Raw genomic sequence first — 19,498 nt, forward strand, 5'->3', positions numbered from 1 at the left:
GTTGTGGTGAGGGACCTCCTCGTCGAGGGGCGGATAAATTGGAGACTGTTGGCCGGTTGGAGGTCACGATGCCTACGCAACACATGGGAGGCCTGGTCGAAGATTGCACTAACGTGGTGATGGCCATGGAAGGTGATACACAGGGTACCTTGGGCGGGACAGCTAGGCGTTGGGCCGAGGGAGGAATGGGGAGCTCGAATGGGTTTGAGCAACATGGTGAGGTGCAGGGAGCATTGGAAAGTGTGAAACGGTGTGAGAATACCGGTCAAGGGGTAAAAGGGATTAACAGCCAGGGGGAAGTGGGGGTAAGTACGGAAGCAGGATGCGCTGGGGAATGTCATCAGTACCAACAGTGTGTGACAGGGGGTATTGGACTAGATGGCCACGGTGCAAGACAGGTAAATGGGTTGTTGGAAAGCTCGGTGACGAATACGGTAATTATTGGGAGAGGACTGGCAGGTGAGGGAGTTGTACACAGCAATGTGGAGAGCGACGATGCATCCGAGAATTCTGACACCAAGCGTGCGGAGGAGGTGCAAGAAAACAAAAAAGCTTGGGATTTGGCAATGGAATCTGGGGTGGTGCTAGACAATGAGGAAGATGATATTATGACAATCCTACAGGCTCAGAATGAGAAAATAGCTCGGAGGAGAAAACATGCCAAACAGAAGGAAAAAGCAAGGAGAAGTCGTCCGAAAAACAGAAAACAGGTGTGTAAATCTGGTTTACAATGATCTTTGCATCTTGGAATGTACGGGGGTTGGCGGGAATGGGGAAATTAAGTATGGTAAAAAATTTCAGAAATAAATTTAAGGTGCATATGTTAGGCTTGATAGAGACCAAGAAAGAGGTGGTGAGTAAATTTGATGTTGTGCAATTGTGGGGTAATGATGGAGTGTGTTGGGAGTTTGTGGAGGCAGAAGGTGCATCTGGAGGCTTACTGTTAATGTGGGATGAAACGGTGTTTAATTTAAATAACTGTTATAAAGGAGCTAGGTGGTTATGTGTGGATGGGGTGCTGATAAAAAATAATGTTAGATGTGCATTCTGCTTAGTGTATGGGGAGCATACTAGGGAAGCAAAGCTTGTTGTGTGGGAAGAATTAAGCTTTTTGGCTGGATTATGTCAGATGCCGTTCTATTTTATGGGAGATTTTAACAAGGTTGTAACAGTGGAAGACCGTCTTGGAGCTGGGTCTTTGCCACAGTCTGCAGTAGAGTTTAAATCTTGGATTAATGACATGGAACTAAGGGACCTAGATTTATCTGATCGTCGATTCACATGGTTCAGGGGCCAGTCATGTAGTCGCATTGATAGAATCCTGGTTAGTTTGGAGTGGTTAGAAGAGTTTCCTGAAACAAGGCTACGCGGGGGGCCAAGAGGGTTGTCCACTGTCCATTGGTGATGAACGTCACAAAGGCGGGAGGGGGCCGAAGACCTTTTCGAAGCCTAGATTCTTGGTTTACTCATGATGGGTTTCTGAGGGTGGTAAAGGAGGAGTGGAGGAGCATAGGTGAAGTCCAATTTATAGATAAGTTGGCAGCTTTGGCGGATCCGCTGGGGAGATGGCATCGAGAAAATTTCGGTAATATAGACATGCGGATTGATAAGTTTGAAGAGGAGATTAGGAAGGTAGATGATATGGCGAGCCAGGGCCTGCATGATGGTACATTGGAAGCTAGACGCAAGGCGCTTGTGGGATCTTGTAAGAAGTGGTATGTCAGGAAAGAAATACATTGGAAGCAGATGTCCCGCTCTAGACATGCTAAGGAGATGGATAAAAATACTAGATATTTCCACAATATTGCTTCTACTCGGAGGAGGAACAATCGAATCGATGCTTTAAGAATCAGTGGAAGAATAGTGAGGAATCAGGCCCGGATCAAAGTAGCTATAAGGGATTTCTACAAGGACTTGTACCATCAGGAGGCGTCACCGAGTATAGGTATTAGGGATGGACTAGTTAGGTGCATCACTGATGAGGAGGCAGCAGAGCTAGAGCGCCTACCGACTGCGGAAGAAATAAAGACTGCAGTGTGGGATTGTGACTCATCAAAAGCGCCGGGGAGCGATGGGTATAACATGAATTTCATCAAGAAATGTTGGTCAGAAGTTGGGAAGGAATTCACAGAAGCAGTGTTGGGATTCTTCCAGTCAGCAGTGCTACCAAGGGGCGCAAATGTCACCTGGGTGGCGTTGGCACCAAAATTCGTCGGAGCAACTGAAATTAAGGATCTGCGTCCAATTAGTATGGTAGGATGTGTTTACAAGGTCATTTCTAAGGTGCTGGTTCGAAGGATGAGACATGTGATGCCAGGACTAGTGGGCGAGACTCAGAGTGCTTTTGTACAGGGCAGGAAGATCCATGATGGGGCTTTGATAGCTTGTGAAACGGTACAGTGGTTGAAGTCACGGAAAAGGAGCTCAGCAATAATTAAACTAGACTTCCAAAAAGCGTATGATAGGGTTAGGTGGAGCTTCGTGGATATTGTGCTGCAGAAGATGGGATTTGGAGATAGGTGGAGGGAGTGGATTAAGGAGTGTGTATGTTCTGCGTCTATGTCACTTCTAGTTAATGGCGCTCCTACTAAACCATTCAAAATGGAGAGGGGACTTCGACAAGGAGATCCTCTATCTCCCTTTCTATTCGTCCTTGTTGTTGATGTTCTTCATAGAATGATTGGAGAGGCGGTGAGGAATGGGCGCATATGTCCGCTCTTGGTTGGCCGAGATCACATAGAATTATCGCACCTACAGTTTGCAGACGATACTATCCTCTTTTGCCCTCCAGAAGAAGAGACCATACGGAACTATAAGCGCCTGCTCCGCTGCTTTGAACTGATGTCTGGGTTGAGCATTAATTTTGAGAAGTCCAGCTTCATTCCGGTCAACTGCGAACAGCGTTGGGTGTGGAAGATGTGTCGCCTGCTGGGGTGTAAGGAGGCATCCCTCCCTGTTCGATATCTTGGCATATCCTTGGGAGCGAATCCAAGGCTCGTGAAGACATGGAAACCAGTAATTGACAAGGTGGAAGGAAAGCTTAGTTTGTGGAAAGCTAAGACCCTTAATAAAGCGGGTAAGTTGGTTCTCATAAAATCTGTTCTTAACAGTTTACCTATCTACTATCTGAGCTTGTACAAGTTGCCTAAGGCTGTAGCAGAAAAGTTGATAGCCTTACAAAGACGATTCCTGTGGAGTAAAGAGGACAGGAGGACCGGGATGCCACTTGTGAGATGGGAGGTAGTGATGGCGCCCAAAAAGGCGGATGGATTGGGTGTGGGAGATGCAGTGATTCAGAATATGGCCCTACTTTTTAAATGGTGGTGGCGATTTTCAAAGGAGGACTGCCCCTTGTGGAAGAAAGTAGTATGTTCGTGTAATAACATGAGTCCTGCTGAGATGCTGCATGGGCAGCCTGTGCCTCAAAGAGGGGGGCCTTGGAAGGATATATGTCAGCTTCGAATAAAGGAACCCCAAATAAGGGAAAGGATGATCAGAGGACTATCGATGGACGTTGGGAATGGCAGAACAACCCGATTTTGGGAAGATGTCTGGCTACCTGGTGGGGTCTTGAAGGAGATGTTCCCAAGATTATTCTCGGTCTCAAACCTTAAAGAAGCTGTTATTGGGGACCGTGGGTTTTGGGATGGCTTGGAGTGGATATGGAGCTTCCAGTGGAGGAGGCAGCTATTTCAATGGGAACTGGAGCTTTTGAACCAACTCCATGAGATTTTACTGCCAGTAAACCTAACATCTGAGAGAGAGGATAAGGTCGTCTGGAAATTTGATAGAACTGGTGTATTTTCAACTAAATCCTTTATCCAGGTGGTGCAAGAAGCGACCCTCCCGGAGGAAATAACGAGCTATAGCTTCACTAGTGCGGTTTGGAGAGGCTTCGTTCCGCCCAGGGTTGAACTATTTACTTGGTTTGTGTTGATTGAGAAGGTCAATACTAAAGAACGACTATCCAGACTAGGTGTTATTGGTCAGCAGGATACTATGTGTGCCTTATGCGGTAAGGCTGTGGAGACTGCTTTTCATCTATTTGTTGGGTGCGAGATCACGTGGCAGGTGTGGAGCGCGTGGCTATTCGCCCTTGGAAGGTCATGGACCATACCAGGTACACTGAAGCAACACTTTGAGAGTTGGCAGCATGCGGCACTGAGAAAGCTTGAGAAAAAGAGGTGGTTAGTTGGATTCTTTACTGTCATTTAGGCAATCTGGCTCGAAAGGAATGATCGAGTTTTTAATGATCATGGCTCAAGAGTTGTGGAAATAATCAACAAGTCCTTCATGTTCTCTGACGAGTGGCTTGGTAGTGCCCCCTATGGATGTTGATGACAAGTACAACGCTGACAAGAGATGATATCACTTGGGGTTGTTAGTCATAATTTGTACTTAATTTTTACATGTTTCCTAGACTCTACTTGCTCCACTGTACTGTGTTGAGCACGCTTTAATTCAAAAAAAAAATGATAGATTAATATTGGAACAAATTTTTTCCAATATACTACTGTTTTAAATTTTTATTACCAAAATGTCGTCGTTTTTACTTAGGTGCACTGTTTTATCATGGTAACATAAACCCCTCATATTTGTTTTCGCATTCTGACTGGATGGTGTTTAACCGAATTTTAGGCTCTAGCATGTGAAAAAACATGGAATGGCACCGTGATAAAATGGTGACATTTAAATAAATAATTTAAAAAATATAATATTTTGATCATAAGTGTTTAGAATAATAGTATACTGAAAAAAAACACTCTTAATATTGTCAGCATTTTTGATGGAGTGTCCGAATATATGATATATCTCAATGATGTTAGTAGCAATTTTATAAATTCTCCCGTTGTAATTGCCTTGAAAAAAATTTAGCGATTTAACAAATTGGTTTGCTCAATTTCACACCGCATATATAGGGTGTGTTAAACTAACAAGCCATTCATTCTTCAAAACATGCTAAATATTCATAAGCCACAAACCAGAGTAGACCTCGTCAGTCTAGTCTTTCGGAGTTAGACAGATATATTTGGATGTTTGATTAATTTTCCTTAATCACCTCCTTCTTCAAATCCTAATTCTCCTTATACATCTCTTGCTCTTTCACTCTCTCCTACATTTGATCCTATACATTTTACACACATAGCCCATTCACAACATTAAGTCACATGAATCGATCCGATTCGTCATCCGGGAGATACAGAAACTATGAAATGGCCATGAATTGCACACGAATCGTGGGAACCAGTCTGGTGTAAGAACACCATCAATCAAATAAGTTTATGGCATTGGCCTTTGTGTATCACACAGTGGGAGATCTCACTGTTGGAAAGCCTGACTTGGTTGAATTTCATGACACTGAGACACTTAAGTCAGCAATTCAAGCAATAGCAGATTCACCTGGAGGCAGCATACCAATCTGGAAGAAGAGATCATTGTCGCCGTCGTCATCATCCTCAGATGTTAATGCCCATGAAGACAATGAACTGAGGCAACAAAGATTTGTTGGCATGCTCAGTTCTCTTGACATTGCTGCTTTCTTGGCCAACACGGCAACTAGTAGTCAGGATCAATCTTTGGACATGGACAGGAAGCTCAACTCCCCAGTTTCCGAGGTGGTTGTCCCAAACAACTCCCTACTAAAGATTGTTGATCCTTCAACAAGGCTCATCGATGCACTCGAATTGATGAAGCAAGGAGTAAAACGCCTGCTTGTTCACAAGTGCCTTGTATGGAAAGGTTCGTGCAAGCATTTCTCGGTTGTTTACTATTCTAGATGGCTCAAGAACATTGAATCTAGCAACAGCAAACAAACAAGCATGAATTTTCAAGCATCCTCGACATCATCACCATCAAGAGTTACCTCGATTCCTAACAAGTTTTGTTGCCTCTCCAGAGAAGACGTGCTCCGATTCATCATTGGTTATCTTGGAGCTCTGGCACCTCTTCCTTTAACCTCCATGGCTCATCTTGGTGCAATCAATTCCCATTACAACACCGTTGAATCCTTCAAACCGGCCATTGAAGCAGCAAAAGCAACTCCAACGGACTCCATTGCGGTTGCAGTGGTGGAACAAACACCGGAAGGCAAGAACAAGATTATAGGGGAAATCTCTGCGCATAAGTTGTGGAAATGTGATTACATAGCTGCATCTTGGGCTTTGGCAAATCTGTCCGCAGGACAATTCGTAATGGGAGTTGAAGATAACGATAACAATAGTGATATTGAAACTGAGTTGAGTGTGGATACAAAAAGACCTAAAAGGTTCAGTAGCAGGAGCATTAGATTCTTGAGTAACCCTTCAGGCCCCGGCATTTTCGGCCAAAGCAGGAGCATGTACAGAGGAAGAAGTGCTCCTTTGACATGTAAAGTGAAAAGCACATTGGCTGCTGTCATGGCTCAGATGCTTTCACACAGAGCAACTCATGTTTGGGTGACTGAGGATGAGAGGGATGATGTTCTAGTTGGTATTGTAGGATATGCCGACATTTTAGATGCTGTGACAAAGCCTCCTACTGCATTTATCCGTGCAACTAAATCCACTGAGATAATGTGAAATAAGAACTGACTTGAAAATTCTTTTTTATTTTTCCTTTTTAATGATTGTGTCTATTGTGCTGTGCGGCATGTGTTGGAAATGCGATATTTGCCAAAAGATTTTCATGTCTAAGAAGGTTGCCAATATTAATGGAAGATAATATCTCTGTTGGTTTTATTTAGCTCAATCTGCTTCAGCTCAGAAAATGTTTAAAGTCCTCAAATTTGGATTTAAAATAGGGAACTTAATCAGATACTTTTCATCCAAGTAAAAAAGAAGACAAACAAAAGAAATAAAACACAAGCCAAATCAGATGGCTGGGATCATGTCTAAACTAATAAGGTGTTGAAGCTCATCGCAAGGTTGATTCCAATCCAAATACGGGTCCGCACTAGAGGTAGCAGGTTTGGCCATAAAATTAGCCACATTGTTTGCTGATCTTTGGATCAAAACTATGCTAACCTTCCAATTCCCATTCATGACCTCTTGAATCTTCTTAGCCAAATCCCACTCTGCAATACCATTACTGAACATCCTTCTGTTCACCAAAGAGAAGGCATCCAAGCAATCTGTTTCATAATACACCGCTCAGAACCCACTGTCCCAAGCAAACAGTAAGCCCCACCAAATAGCAAACCTCAGCAAGTAGAACGGTACTAGTTTCAAGTTTCCCAGTACAGCCTTTCAACCAACAACCATCAGAGTTGCGGAAAATACAACCAAAACCAGCAAGACCATTGGAAGCACTTAAACTAGCATCACAATTTAATTTAACTGGATTAACAGTGGGAGGAAACCGGGACAAAGTAAAGAGAAGGAGTTCAGGATTGATGCATGGAGAAAACAATACGTAGCTCCTTAGCTGAGCTACGGATCAATCTACCCACTTTGCTAGTACTCCAAGAATCATCCGAGTTAAATAAGTCCTTATTTCTATCTCTCCAAATCCACCAAAGGGACGAGTAAAACACAGAAGCATCACCTTGTCTATAGCTTTTATGAAGCCATTGACTCAAATTTGGTTGGTGTGAATACAAGCCTAAAAGGTTCCAAATCTCTTTGGGTTTAACACTAGCAATTGATCCCTCAAGATTCCACTTGTCAAACCAGAAAGATTGATTCAATGAGCCAATACACCAAATAAGACACCGTCCATTCTCGTCGTGCCATGCTTTTTCATTCGCTTCTTTTCTTCGTCGCTTCTTCCCCTCGTTCCCTTTCTCTTGGACATCTCACTTGAAATGCAATCAATGCATTCATTCTTTTCGATCTTATACTCAGATAGACTGAACATTCACCCACCCAATTTCGATAAAAGGTGAAGTCAAAGCTACTCGATCATTCAACAAGGACAGCTGGAATCTACGCGTTGATCCAACCTGCGCTACCAGCTGTCTTCTTCTTCCATTTCTATTCAGCTTGAAAAGAAGCTTCAAGCCCAAGAGTTGAGGAAAGGTAGGTTTCTTACTTAGTGCTTGCATTAAGGGCTTCACTTACGCTATTTCTTAAAAGTATTAAGGCTTTCTTATTAGTGTATTAATCAGAACTCAGATTCAAAGTTCAACTCCATGCATATTGCATGTGTATGCTTGAACTTGAATCTTCAATTTGTAGAACAAAGGAATGCAGTTTCCAGCATTAATTTCACTTCTCTGCAACATTATGTATTTGCACATCCCGTTAAGCTTAGTAAATTTCTGAAAATTCAAAATGTCTGTTACTTAACAATCTATGTGGCCTTCCAAGTTCTGCGACAACAGAAACTGTTTTCGACCCCTTTTTTTCATAGAAGTATCATGGACAGTGAAGGAATTCCCATCCACTTGGTTGTAGGTGGGTGTTACACAATAAAAGATTAAACATAGTAAAATTCACTAAGCCAAATGTTGGTTTAAAGCTTAAATTTTTCCCTAAACAAAATTAAAGGCACATTATCGAATCCAGACAAATGATTCACCAGTAAAGTGAACTCAAGAATCTTAAACTGAACACTGCAAGTAACCTGGGATCAAAAGGTTTGCAACAGTACTCAACAACTGCTTAAATCCTAGAGCAAAAAACAATAAATTAGGAAGTTTTCAACATGATACATATGAGCATGCTTAAATATCAGGGGAGAAAAACCCACATAAAATGTTTGTCTAAACTGATTAACAAGTACATTCTTCAACTAGTACTGCTTGTTTTTTGCTTTGCCTTCTCAATCAGGGGCTTCAACTGCTTCTTCTCAGCAAGAATCTTTAGGAAGTTAAACAAGAAGGGTATGTAATTGTGTTTCCTACGAATATTTTCTGTTCTCCATTTCTTAAACTTCTCTTCCTCCATCAAGATCTTCTCTGTAGCGGCTTCAATCCCAGCATTAACTTCAGAGAGAGAATTGTTCAGTAACTCAAAGTTGCTGTTGTCCACCAGTCTCTCCGACTTCGATGCAGCCAGCTGCTGCAAAATTCGCTCCCTCCTCTTCTGAAGCTCCTTGAGCTCGGCAGTATAAATCTCCTTCCTGTTCTTGATGATCGCCATAAGATTGAACCTTATTTCGCTTTGGGAATACCTCTCAATACGCTCTTGGATCACAGGTTGCACCATCTTAAGCCAGTCCATATCGGCTTGTCCACCAGAGCACTGGCCAAGGCTAATAGGACCCTCCTTTAATCCATCAAGCTCATACAACACCCCATCAACAGGAAGATAGCTAATAAAATGGTAAACATCATCATCTTTGGTAGCAACCTTTTGCTCTTCAGGGACAAAAGGTTCTGGCCTTGCAAAGCTATTATGGGCGGTACGTATGGCTTCACTATTATTGATGGCCAAACCTTTGAGCTCAGGAGGAAAGTTCTTGGTAAATTCTTTCAATTTGGTCAACTCTGGGCCAATATCAACATCTGGTGAATTTAGAAGAATAGACAAGATCGCCTGGGTTGCACAAGCATTATTAATTACCTACAAATGCACAAGGATTAGAGTTTTTTAAGATCAGTAAAACTGTAAAACGGTAAACTATTATGATATTTGGTTAGAAAAATTAAAACAAAGCAGCAGACCTGGCTTGCAAAAAACAAGTTGGGGTTTGGATCTTTGATTACAACACGGTCATCCTTTTCTCCAGGACGCCATTTGAACAGAAAGATCAACCCATACACAGGCCTGTTATTGACAGTGCAAATCCCAAAAAAAGGGAGTAAAGGCAGATGCTCATAAATTAATTATCATGATCAGTGAATATCAGAAGTCCAATACTAACTGAGACAGTACACTAACCTAAGGCTGTTTAGAGACTCAAGGTCCAATGAATAAAGTTCCTCAACCTGCCAAATAATCGCAGGTACAAAGATCATAATCACAAACAAAAACAGAAACTGAGATATGTATCTCCTCTCCGGAACTCATAAGATGATATGAGACCAGTAGAATCTGATACATGCATCCAAGTTGGAAAACTAATAGAAAATTAAAAGAACACAAACTGATAGTCTGTAGTGATAACTCAGGAACTTGAGACGCCTGACCTCTCCCGAATTCCCCTTTCTTTTTCCCCTCACCAATTCCCTTTTCCCATGTCCCCTGCTGCTATGTGAGAAGTGCTTAGTTTACAATGAAATTACAGCTTTCTCACTTTCTAGGTGGAATTACAACCCGTACTCTTTCTAAAATATACATAAAGAAAGTTACAGACAGAAATACTAAACAAATATGGAGGTACAAAAATAAAATGAAGTTGCCAGCTTATCCATTTCATAACAAACCTGACTGCAAGTTAAATCAGATAGGAAATTATTTTCCATGTCCATAGATTTTACTAGAACTATTCTGGTCACCAAAATGAACACTTGTTTTTCTCCCCATTAGCCTGTTCCAAGAAATAAATTATTTGTTCAGTTGATGGGAAGTGTAGTTATCTTCCCCTTCTAGATTTACTATTTCCGAAGGTCAATTTTCTCTTCTGATAAGGAAACCACCAACTTATACCATTGTTGTGACTTATGAAAAATCTTATATCATTATCCCAGAAAGGTTTTTTTCCCCTTCTTTTTTTAAAAAAAAGAAAAAGAAAAAAAGAAATTCCCCAAACTATTATCAATTTAAATAAGGTTGCACATGATTCTTCTACTTCATGACATTTTGGTGCTGTAATGCTATTATGCTGAAGTACACTGCTGTCGTGTTATTTTTAGTTCCAGAATGATGGAACAATTCCTTTAGGATTTAAGCATAGACCTTTGCTTTTATAGGGTTTCTGATGGCTTGCTATAAAGGTTTTTGGAGGAGGCTAAGTTTTAAACAGCATATAGTTTATGCCCAATGCTTGCATATATAAAATGCATTAACAAATTGTTTAACATAATATAAACATATATACCACCAATATTATTTACCATGAATTGGTGTTCATATCAGTCAATGGTTACACAAGACTACAAGAGGAAAACAGCTGAAACTAAATTCCCTATTTTCTCAATGCTTTCGCATATACATAAACACCTCCTTAGCTATGGTTCTATTTTCGTTTTACTAAAGACGATAAATAAACAAGCCCAATGCCTTATAGCCCCAACCCTTACCCCGCAAAATTGAAATCCCATACCATGAAGCTGGGTCCTAATACATATCCAGTGAATATTGAACACAAATGGCAATATTTGCCAGTTTATTATCCCTGTGAAAACGTGGATGCTAGAGCATGCCAATGAGATCAAAGCAGAAATCCTTAAGGAAGCAAAAAGTCATAAAAGAGAATACCAAAAATAAAGGGGGAGAAAAACAACATCCAAACCTAAACTAAAACCATGAAAAGTATGTGCGATTCTAAAAGAAAACAAATTTCATAGAATAAAAATAAGTTACAGACCTGTACTCCTTTCACTTGCATTTGCTGAATGAGTTCTGTAAAAACCCCTGACAACGAAAAATATATATAATTTAATGACAAAAAAAAAAAAAGCAGTAAACTACTACATAGTGTACCAATTTACGAATCAAATTCTATGTATCCAGTGATCACAGAATAAACAAACATAAGATTACTTTTTTGCGAGCCCTCACTCTAGCAATCTATATAGACATGTTTGTGTAAAAGACGTCAACCATTCAGCGAACATAGTAAATTAATAAATAAAAGGAAATATTTAAAAAAAAAAACTAATTGCAAATTTATTGGGAAAAATTGAATAGCATGCAGAAAGAGCGTACCTGGATCGGATTCAATGGTGCACCACGACATGATTTTGGATACACGAATCAACAATCTGCACACAAAAAATTACAAAAAAAAAAAGACAAGAAAGAATCAATTTTAATTTTGTTTTCACAGCACCGAAACGAGAATGGGATTTTTCATATAAAGCAAAACCACAGATGAAGGATTAAATACCTCTTCCTCTGTGTGTCTCTGGTATATGTCGAATTCGAGTAGCTTCGTCGTCTTACTTGCAACCTTTGCAAATGAGGGTTTATACTTTTTGCTCGTATACCGTCAGCTCTCCACCGCTTTACTTTTTAATTTATTTATTTATTCCATTTCCAATTCAAAACAAAATAATTAAATAAATAAAACCTGAAAACAAAAATAAATAATTAAATACGGGATATACGATGGATTTTTTTTTGGTTAAATTAAATAAAGATTATTAATTAGAAAAATACATTTAATAAGAAAAAATCATAGTTATCTGAACCGGTAATTAATCCGGTCATACAACTGAGTCACTGAGTTACTGATTTAACTGGTGGGTCACTCATTTACCCGTTGACTCAGTCATAATTAAATAAAATATTAAAATTATAAAAATAAATTAAAATCAAAGTTAAAATTCAAAATATATATCTTTACAAGTATATTAATAACGCTACGTCAATAAAAATAATTATCTTATATATTTATGTATATAATTACATAAATAGTTATTTAAAATAAAGAATATAATAGAATAATTGTGTAAAATATTTTATAATATTAATATATTAAAATTAAATTATAAAAACAAATAAATACAATATTATTATTGAAGAATAAAAATAATGTTTTACAATATAATTATTTTAATATGATATTATTAGTTTTTTAAGGATGATAAGTTTTTGGTAAACAAAAGGTTTTTTTTCCTTTTAGTATATATATAATTATTAGCATATTATTCAACAAAGAAAACACTAGCCTGGTGGATTAGTTGTGTTTTAATTTGGGAATGTCTCAAGTTCGAATCCTGGCTTGCTTTTGGATGATTAATACAATAAAGTTGTCTCCTACTGTGATCCCGCACACTGCTGGCGCACTGTGGACGCGCGATTACATTGATTCGGTTGGGCCAATTTGATCGGTTCAATCCGGATTTGACCGGTTCAACTCGAATCAGATCGGTTTTTCGCAGGCCAATAGCAAAAAGGTCAGATACTTAATCCGAACCGACCGATCCGGTCTGGATTTAATAACTATGAGAAAAATTACCAAAATACACTACCGGTTATATCCCGGGTCCCAAAAAAAAGCATCAAATAATAAATATACAAATTGAGAGGCTCTATACCAAAAATAAATATAAAAAGAAAGAAAGAAAGATAGAAACCGGGCGGCGGTGCACCAGAATAGGCCACAACGACAAGAGAGATTTAATGCATAAATGTATAGGGTTTTCTGTACTTTAGATATAGTTGTCAGAACCGAACCGGTAATTGAACCGGTCAAACTACTGGATTACTGGGTCATTGGTTCAATCGGTGGATTACTGGTTGAACCGGTTAACCCGATCCTACATAAATAAAAATAAAAAATAGTAAAAAAATTAAAGTTAAAATTTAAAATACATATTTTTACTAATATTTTAAGAATATTCAGCTATTCTAAAATAACATGAAACAGAAATAATGATATTATATAATTATGAAAAGAAAAAAATAAGTGAATTTATAATTATTGTTAAATAAAATATAATTAATTTAAAAATAAATGAGTTTATCACTAAAATTAAAATAAATTAAATAGAAGTAAATATATTTGATAAAAGATATCTATATATATAACAATTTGTAAAACATATTAATTAGAATTGTGATAGCTTGGTGGTTGTGACTTGTTCCTTTCACATTGTGGATAAGGGTTCGAACCCCACCCCACCCATTTTGAAAAATTTTAATTTCCAGCGGTTCGGTTGGACCAGTTTTACCAAGTTTGATCGGTTTTTATCGGTTCTCTTTCTTTTTCGGTTTAATTAGCAAACCGGACCGGTTTAGGATCCGGTTCATCGATTTTTCAATCAAACCGACCGGTTCAGTCCGGTTTTTACAACACTGGATATGTACATTTTAAAAAAAGTTTATATAAGTTGTTTGTTAGCTCACTCATTTTTCACACTAAATATATCTCAATTCCATTAATTCTTATCTAAAAAAAATGGCCAATAATAATTTTTTTAGTGGTAGTTTATCCTAATGGAATTATTAGAAACGGTGAATAGAGGATGATATTTAAGTGTAATTCACCTCTGATATTGTGTACTTGCTGTGTTGATTTTCTAGATGCGCTTAAAATTATCATTGAGCAACATGGGGACAATTGGTTCAAAGGTAGTTGGTAGAGTCGCATATAGGAACTTGTTCCTGTCGGCACTGCCTTGTGGATGTTTTATTAACAGGACGTTTTGGGTTAAAGCTGATATGTCAGTAGAATGTTTGATGTACATGCTAGGCTAATGGCGCAACAATATTATGGAGTGGTATGCAAAGGTTCGTGATGTAGGAGGTAGTTTTGGGTCATCTTCTTCAATATCTGAAGCAGTCCTGGTATTAGAAGTTTCAAACCATTATCACACTCTTAATCTGTATGCGATGCAACTAGACGACCCTTTCAATCTCGGTGACAGCGAAGATTACAACACGGATAGCGGGGTAGAATCTCGAGTGGGCTACAGGTTTAAGAGTAGAGATGCTGTGTTGATGGCAGTGAAAATTTACAACATTCAAAGAAATGTTGAATACAAAATTTTGGAATTCAATAGACTGAAATATCATTGTCGATGCAAGCAATTCTCTGTTGGGTGTCCGTGGAGCTTTTACGTATCACTACATCAAAATCACAACTATTGGTAAGTGTTGTATCCTACAATATTCTAAATTAAAGTAATGTTTATTAAAATTTGTGTTACATAATGAAAAATAAGAGTTTTGTTGTAGGGTGGTGCAGAGGTTTGGAGGGTCACATACCTGCTTAGCGCCAACAATGTCTCAAAATTATGCTCAGTTGGATAGCACTTTGATTTGTTCTGTTATCCTGCCAATCATACATGCTGACCTGTCTGTATTTACAAAGTGCAGTGCAACAAAACTATCATTTCAAGTCATCATATCGAAAGGAGTGGATGGAAAAGCAGAAGGCTATTGCACATATTTATGACGACTAGGAAGAGTCGTACAATATGCTTCCTACCCTTTTACAAGCTTTGTCTGACTACCTCCCAGGCCCTGTACAAGATTGTGTTGTTGTTCTATACTACAATGGAAACCTCATTGACAGAGAGTATAGCAAGCTTGATAAGGTGTTCTGGACCTTTTTTGTGTGTATCGAAATTTTTAAGCACTGTAAGTCATTTGCATCAGTTGATAGGACACATTTATATGGCAAATACGGGGTGTGTTACTAATTGTTATTGCTCAAGATGGAAACAACAATATTCTGCCCATAGCATTTGTACTTGTGGAGTCGGAGTCCACCGAATCATGCTAATTCTTCTTGACGAATTTGAGGCAGCACGTCACTCTGCAATATGGTATACTTCTCATAAGCTAGAATATTAGGCTTGGTTTGGTAAGGCTTTTCGAAGAGGTGCTTGTTCTTTTTAAAAGCTCAAGCTCCTCATATTGTATTTGGTAAATAAAAAAAATCATGTGCTTGTGCTTGTAGCTTTTAAAAGATCGGGGTACTTTTAAAAACACCTAAAATAGAGCTTTTCAAAGTTGGCTTGTGCTTTTCAAAATTTAAAAGTCTAATATAACATCATATATTAACTAATTTTCAAATTTAATACTTACATTTATGTCTATTATAGTATTTTTAAATTTTAAAAACTATTTTACCAAACGCAATTGATGTTGCTTGTGTTTATTGAAAGCTATTTTTAATTTGATTTGTCAAATATAAATGCTACAACTTTTAAAAAGTCATCTTTTAAAAGTTAACTTTTATAAGCTACTTTTAAAAAGTAAAAGCTTTACCAAACTAAGCCTTAGTCCATAGGAACCAGCAGAGCTCCTTACCTTAAGTCGTTGCTCATGTCTTTAGAGAAAACCTAATACTATGAAAAGTACAATGTGCCGAAGAAGAAGAAGGAGGAAGAGAATCCTCAAAATGTCGCACTTCTCCTCTTAAATACTAACCCTAAAAGTAATTCAAATTCAAACTAAAATAGAATCAAATTTAAAATAAAATCAAATCTAACTAATTAATGTTTTTCTTCAGCCAATATTTTAATATTTTCTTCTTACAAATCCTCAATTAATGCTGTGATTAGTGGGTCTAAGCTGAGCCTTTGATTAACCACACAAGTAATGAAGAATTGAAGATTCAGTGGCTTAGTTTGAGACCCCAAGAGAGTGTTCATAATCCCACGTTGCACGTGTAGAATTCATGTGCAACGTGAAGCTCAATTTCAATTTAATTCACTCTCTGTCTTACCCATGTTGGACGTGGAGAGTCCCACATTGAACGTGGCTTTAATTTCCCTCAATTCTGATGTTTGTTTGCTCTCAAGTGTTGCACGCCAAAAATCCCACATGGGACATGAACCAGGTGTTGTGAGTATGCATGCATCATGCATACCTCAAAATTATCTTGTTGTGTTTACACATGGGTTATGCATACGCATGATAGCCCATGTACCATGTTGATGTCTTCACGTCCCACGTTGAAATGGGGGTCATGCGTACGCATGAATGAGAAAATTTTCCATTTGTGCGTATGCATGGATCATGTGTACGCACGGCTTCTGTTTTGATGTTGGATGCCAATGTTCCTACGTTGCACGTTGAAGGACCTAGTGCTCCTAGGAGGGCATAATTGGTTGGCATGGCATGCTTGACCTCCCACATTGCACGTGAAGCTTGATTTCAACATAGAGAGCTCTCTATTTAGTCCAAAGAGTTTTCTGTTTGCTTTTCTATTCTTGCTCTTTGTTGTTCAAAGTGATTCCAGGCCTTCTTTTTCTTTAATCTTCACCAATTCTCTTCTAAATTCATAAATATACACATACACATAGGAGTCTTCTAAATTCTCTTCACCAATTATTTTTATTGACGGCGCTAAAATTTATTAATATGATATGTTAAATGATATTACAGCATACACATATGAGTCTTAATTGACTATTAACATGATGGGTTTATGAAATTATTTTAAATCAAACTTTAATTGAGGGAAGAACTTGAGGCATTGAAATCCCTTAATTTGTGATTTATTTGATTTAATTTCATAAACTTATCATATTAACCGCCAATTAGGACTTTTAAATGTGTATTGTGGTGTCATTTAACATGTCAGATCTTACTCCATTAGCAATGGAAATTATGGAAGGACAAAATGACTAATTTAAAATGTTTGAAGGACGGATTTGATTAAAAAAGTTTTTTCGAAAACTAATTTGAAAAATGAGTAATCTTTCAAGAACTAATTAACTAATTTGACTATTTACTCAAGAAATTAAGATATACTAACACCATTCTCTCTCTCTCTCTATGGAGAGGTTCATTTTCCAGAATATTCAAGAATCAATAACCATGTGTTGCAGAGGTTATAAACAAATCGATTAGGAGCTACAAAAAGTGAGCTGATTTTGATTTTTCTAGTTGTTGATAGTAAAGTTGAAGATGATTATAGTTTAATTTTCGGTTTATTACGAAAAATTATTCGAAAAGACTTCTACAAGATGCTCCCACCGTTAACTACTTCAATTTTATAGTAAAATACATGCCCTACCAAGAAAAAGACAGAATTTGTAACTTGCTATCCTCTTGCCTAGTGGAGGAGCCCAGCCCGGGGTTCTAACCGCGTGCCTGTTGAAGAATGAGCCGGCGACTCATAGGCAGTGGCTTGGTTAAGGGAAACCACCGGAGCCGTAGCGAAAGCGAGTATACTCGTAGTCTCTGAAGGATGAGAACCGACTATGTATGTAGCACCTACATCGAGAATTTAAGTATTGTATACGTCATTAGTCCGATCCTTTCTTTCTAACTATCTTCCTTATTGCGTTGAATTTTTTGTCTAAAAAAAATCTGCAGCTCCACAAAAAAAAGAAAAATTCAACAAAGAAAAACCAAGGACGTAATTATAGGCAAAGAAAGAGAGGTTGACATAAAATAGGTCGTCAAAATTGAACTTAATGAAATTACAAATTGTATTAAGCAAAAAGTTTAACTTAAAAAGCAAGGTTCTAAAAACCGGACCGGACTGGCCGGTTCGACCAGTTTAACCGCGAATCGGCAATGTAAGCGGTCCGGTCCTCCTTTAAAAACCGCTAGAGAAAGAACCGTTCAAAAATCGGTGAACCGGCCAAAAATCGGCCGATTGAGCCGGACCGGTGACTGGCCGGTTCCTTTAAACGACGCCGTTTTCTTAATTGTTTTAAAAAAATTAAAAAAATGAAAACCTACCCGACCCAGCACCCCCACCCCCATTCATTCATCTCAGTCTCACAGTGAGTGAACCCTAGCCCTCTGAAGTTCCTCTCCATCGTCGCCCAGTAGCCCTCCATCGTTGCCGCAGTCTGAGGTCGTCAGCGCCACCGCCGTCGCCTGGTCTTCAGCACCAGTAGCCCTCCATCGTCGCCTGGTTCCCAGCCCAGTAGCCCTCCATTGTCTTCAACTTCTCAACACCAGTAGCCCTCTCATCGTCTTCATCGTCGCCTGGTCCTCAACACCAGTAGCCCTCCATCGAACCCAGGTGAGTGACTCGTGGTCTTCATCTTCTCTGAACTTCCTCTGCTCATCTTCTTCGTTCTTCGCCTCTTCGGTCCTCTGCTCATCTTCTTCATTCTTCGCCTCTTCGGTCCTCTGCTCATCTTCTTCGTTCCTTTTTTTCCTCAGTTGATACAGAAACATGAAGACGTTCCTAGTGTACCCGTTACGCGATTTTTGTTCAATTTATTGCTGTTTTAGTGTTTTGCACTTTTGCTGCTTTGTAATTGTTAATTTGTTAATCTGTTTTAATTTGTTACTTTGTAATTGTTAATTTGTTACTCTGTTTTGTTAATGCTGAAAAGTGGAAACTTACTCTGTTTTGCAATATTGTTGAATGGCTGAATACTGTAGGCAGAATTGCTGTGGGCATAATTGAACCAATACTCTTATAATTCATGGAACAATGACTCTTTAAAGGTTTTGTATCTCGATGTAGCTTTCGGCTCAGATTAAGTTCTATTGATGTTCATGATGATTCAAATTCAGATTTGCAGGTACAAAATGGCATATCATTCAAACTATAGTCATCTCCTGGATCCTTTGATTGAGAACAATTAAGAGTTATTCATGGTGGAGAGGCTTATCATGATGGGTGCAGAAACATGTTATTTGAACATTCAAAGAACATGACACTGATCATAGCTTCACTGATGGTCCCAAAAAAGAACACAAAAGTTTGGCAAAGACTTGTCTACACAATGGATGAACCATGCTGACACCTATATTCATACATAGTACACTACAATTTCTTTGTAATCAAACACTTGCATGATCCCAAATCTTTGGGAAGAAATGCTAAGGGACTGAGCGAAAATGTAAGCCTTAGTTCATGTTGTAAATTTTAAGATTAGTTTGAACTAAAATTAGATTCGTAATTCATACATAATCCTAATAAGTGAACGAGCCATTTATGGAATGTTTGATTTTTTTGTTAATTGCTGTAGGCAGAATTGCTGTTAGACTATAATTATATTTTAGAATGTATATTTATAATTTATTTATTATTTTATTTTAAAACA

General features: G+C 38.4%; 2 protein-coding genes and 1 long non-coding RNA gene across 3 annotated transcripts in view; 1 reads left to right on the forward strand and 2 right to left on the reverse strand.

Moving 5' to 3' along the window:
• On the forward strand, positions 4,988-6,689 carry LOC107615642 (CBS domain-containing protein CBSX6-like). Its single transcript, XM_016317688.2, has one exon. It carries the CDS (start codon positions 5,283-5,285, stop codon positions 6,555-6,557), a length of 1,275 nt encoding a protein of 424 aa, XP_016173174.1. The 5' UTR covers positions 4,988-5,282; the 3' UTR covers positions 6,558-6,689.
• Positions 6,748-19,498, reverse strand: part of LOC110267124 — a 17,826-nt gene continuing 5,075 nt past the window's right edge. The window contains exons 2-3 of the long non-coding RNA XR_002354470.1: positions 12,255-12,262; positions 6,748-7,940 (exon numbers count right to left, since the gene is read on the reverse strand). This is a non-coding gene — a long non-coding RNA (uncharacterized LOC110267124). The remainder of the gene's footprint in view (positions 7,941-12,254; positions 12,263-19,498) is intronic.
• LOC107618334 (ubiquitin carboxyl-terminal hydrolase 2) lies at positions 8,426-11,965 on the reverse strand (the record flags this gene model as incomplete). Its single annotated transcript, XM_016320362.1, is given in 6 exon segments — positions 8,426-9,482; positions 9,584-9,686; positions 9,801-9,847; positions 11,389-11,435; positions 11,730-11,785; positions 11,911-11,965. Coding segments are annotated over 5 exon segments (1,005 nt in total). The 3' UTR covers positions 8,426-8,705.

The sequence above is a fragment of the Arachis ipaensis genome, chromosome B09 (assembly GCF_000816755.2).
Source record: "Arachis ipaensis cultivar K30076 chromosome B09, Araip1.1, whole genome shotgun sequence".
In the NCBI taxonomy this organism is placed as follows: Eukaryota; Viridiplantae; Streptophyta; class Magnoliopsida; order Fabales; family Fabaceae; genus Arachis; species Arachis ipaensis.